General features: G+C 39.5%; 1 protein-coding gene across 1 annotated transcript; it reads left to right on the forward strand.

Moving 5' to 3' along the window:
* The first annotated feature begins 554 nt into the window (after positions 1 to 554).
* Positions 555 to 1,487, forward strand: LOC119517143 (olfactory receptor 10K2). The gene has a single exon (XM_037813690.1). It carries the CDS (start codon positions 555 to 557, stop codon positions 1,485 to 1,487), a length of 933 nt encoding a protein of 310 aa, XP_037669618.1.
* The last annotated feature ends 2,205 nt before the right edge of the window (positions 1,488 to 3,692 follow it).

The following is a 3,692-nucleotide window of genomic DNA, read 5'->3' on the forward strand; positions in this document are numbered from 1 at the left end:
TAAGTAGAGCAAACGGAGTTGGACAGTGTATGGTCAAGGTTATGGAGAGATTAAAACTAAAGTAGAAGTTTAGGTACAAAGAGAATGATAAGGAAAAGCTACTGAAGATTAGTTGAGTTATGGATAAATGTGGTATATCCAGAAGATTTATTTGTCAACCACAGGAAATAATTCTTTGGTTGAGTGTGAAAGCAAGAAAGTGAAATGGAGAACTGTTGCAAGATAATCTAGGCGTGAGAGGCAAAGAAACTGACAGCCTCATCCAGGGAATGGAGGTGAAGGGATGGCTGAATCTGAGAAATATCAAGAACTTCTTTTGGCCATGGTCTTAGAAGTATGTGGAAGCTCAATGTTGGATGTACACTTTGCCTGATTTTAAATACTTATTCATGTCTTGGAGAAACAGGAAGGAGGTAGGATAATGAGTTTAGAACTCAAAATTTTAGAACACGTGCTCTGTGATACTGATTTCCTGTGACTCTATTCTTTCAAGGGATTTTTCCTGGCACTGTCTCCTCATCTCTCTTGGATTGTCCCCAGATAATATATTCTCTATGGAGTTGGTCAATGAGACTGTAGTGAAGGAGTTTGTTTTCCTTGGCTTCTCATCTCTGGTCAGGCTGCAGCAGCTGCTCTTCATTGTCTTCCTGCTCCTCTACCTGTTCACCCTGGGCACCAACGCCATCATCATTTCCACCATTGTTCTGGATAGAGCACTTCACACCCCCATGTACTTCTTCCTCACAGTCCTCTCCTGCTCTGAGACCTGCTACACCTTCGTTATTGTGCCCAAGATGCTGGTTGACCTGCTGTCCCAGAAGAAGACCATCTCCTTCCAGGGCTGTGCCATCCAGATGTTTACCTTCCTCTTCCTTGGCTGCTCTCACTCCTTCCTGCTGGCAGCCATGGGTTATGATCGCTGCGTGGCCATCTGTAACCCACTGCGCTACACAGTGCTCATGGGACATGGAGTGTGCGTGGGACTAGTGGCTGCTGCCTGTGCCTGTGGCTTTACTGTTGCTCAGGTCATCACATCCCTGGTATTTCATCTGCCCTTCCATTCCTCCAACCAGCTCCATCACTTCTTCTGTGATATTTCCCCTGTCCTTAAGGTGGCCTCCCACCATAATTGCTTAAGTCACATTGTCATCTTCATGCTCTGTGCTTTGGTCCTGGTTATCCCCCTGTTGTTGATCTTGGTGTCATATATTTGCATAATCTCTGCCATACTCCAATTTCCTTCTACATTGGGGAGGTGCAAAGCCTTCTCCACTTGTGCGTCTCACCTTATTATTGTCACTGTCCACTATGGCTTTGCCTCTTTTATCTACTTAAGGCCCAAGTCCAACTATTCCTCAAGTCGGGATGCTCCGATATCAGTGACCTACACTATCCTAACTCCATTGTTCAATCCAATGATTTACAGCTTGAGAAATAAAGAGTTTAAGTCAGCTCTTCATAGAGTTGTGGGAAGAATAATTTCCTAGCTACAACATTAATCTGGATACTGCTCTTTCCAAACAGTAAAGCACAAGATATAAAGGGCAAAATTCCCAGAATAAAAATGATCTGGCAACTGGGAAGAGTATTCAGGAACATAAGATCATTTCTCCTTTCTCCTCAAATATAAAATGCAGGAAAGCAAATGTTCTTCCCGTGGTCACATGAATTATTGCTCATTGATGGTTTTTCAATTAAGGGGAAAACAATGGATGTTTATTACAGAAATAATTTAGGTGTTCAGAATTCTAGGTTCTAGCAAATACCATCACTCAAACTCAGCCAGTCTAGAAATGAACCCTCCAAAAATTGCACAGGCTTGACTCTGTAATAGGTACCCAGGCAAAAACTGTCTTTAGATTGCTCTCTTTCAGTTGGTTTTTGTAAATCTCAATCTTTCATTACAGTCATGTCACAATTTTTAATTGAGATAATGTTTGTAAAGTACCTGTCACAATTTTTAGTGCATAAGTGATATACAATTAATTTTCAAGTGAGGAAATGATATATATGTTATCCATTTCTGATTTCTAATATACCAATAGGAGCTGATTCTTTCTAATTATTTATTCACTGGCAACAACCTAAGCTTGGTCAGCCTTCACAGGACATGCATTAAAGAGAAGACCTAATATCATACAGAGTGGCAAGAAAGATGAGCAGAGCTTAAATCCACTTCATTGAACATGCACCTAATGGAAAACCCTGCATAAAGAGTTAACAGTCTCTGGTCTCCCTGCAACTCAGAAGTCTGCACATTTGTTTTAGGCCAGAGCTTGAATTATACACTTTCGTTATCTCTCCTTCCCACAGAAGAGCAAACAGGGAGCTCCATGGAGAGAGCTGCCTGTTCACTTCAGATTATTTTTCAAGACCCACCTGTTAATAAATATTTCCTAACTGAATCATTTGTTTCTAATTTTTTTCCCTTTCTCCCATTCATCTTTTACTAAAGAAAACATTCTAAGGGTTGAGGGAAGAGGGAAAAAAAGGAATGTTTTATTCACAGGTTCTCTTTTATTGTGAGGTGTTGGCCTTGCTATTTGTTATGCCTGCAGTATGTGCTACTGTTTATAAATGTTACTTTGCTTGCACTGTGGAGCACCCATGGGAAGTATATATTATGATCCATCATTTACATATGAGGAAACTGGCTCTCAGAGAATTAAAACAACGTGCCTGCTGGTGAGTAGAACTGATATGGAGCCACATCATCTGCTCTCTTTATTGATGATCCTACAATGCTCTCACATGGCCCCTTGCAAAAGGTTATGACTTTTTTAATTAATAGAAAGTAGAATGCATAAATATGAATTTTAATGATAGACAATTAAGCAGTCTGGCATTTGTGAAAAAAATCTTAGCCATAAGATAAATCATACCAGGTAGTTCAACACCTATCCTAATACAATGTATATGTTGGAGGAAGTAGAATAGGAAAAGCTCTTTTCTCTTTGTTCCTTTCCAAGAGTTATGAATACTACTATTTTGGGGTCAGATGCCAAAACATAGACAATGGGCAGGATCACTGTGTGTTAAAAGGTCATGCAAGTCCAAATGACTTTCTGACATTTTATTTTTCCTTTGTTTTTAACATATGATGAAACATTAAGTTGACCTTGGGCCTGCTCCCACAGGTTAGGATGGAACATCTTGTTCTCCCTATTCCTCTTTTCACAGCCACACCCACACCCACAGACACCCTTAGCTGTCTTCTCTAGTTGCATGCAACTTTCTGGAGAGTTGTAAGAACTTTAGATTTTGGGTTGGCTTTAGTGAGAGAGCAAAGTCCGTTAAGTCTTTGAATTTGACCACGTGTTCCAACTGAGTTTACAGAAAACTCTGCACGTGCATTTGAGGCATAAACTTATCCAATAATAATAAATTGCAATTTTTGTTTCCCATTTAATAATTTATATATATATGTATATAATATTTATATGGAATACATATAGGAAAGAGAAAAGTCTAAATCGAGGCAGAATTAGGGAATTTCTGTGACCTGCCATAATACAGTATAATAGCACTAACATCAAACATGTAATCTATCGGGCTGATTTTGTAAATTAGGACTGATTTCATAGGATACCTTTTGACATTGAGCAGATCAATCACAAGTAAGGAGATAGCTCCCATCAACTTCCAGGACCTATATTTCTCATGTATTGACAATCCAACTTTAAGCTCACAGA

The sequence above is a fragment of the Choloepus didactylus genome, chromosome 2 (assembly GCF_015220235.1).
Source record: "Choloepus didactylus isolate mChoDid1 chromosome 2, mChoDid1.pri, whole genome shotgun sequence".
Lineage (NCBI taxonomy): Eukaryota > Metazoa > Chordata > Mammalia > Pilosa > Megalonychidae > Choloepus > Choloepus didactylus.

Coding starts and splice junctions, on each gene's coding strand:
- LOC119517143 (XM_037813690.1), top strand. CDS start 555: ATGGAGTTGGTCAATGAGACTGTAGTGAAGGAGTTTGTTTTCCTTGGC.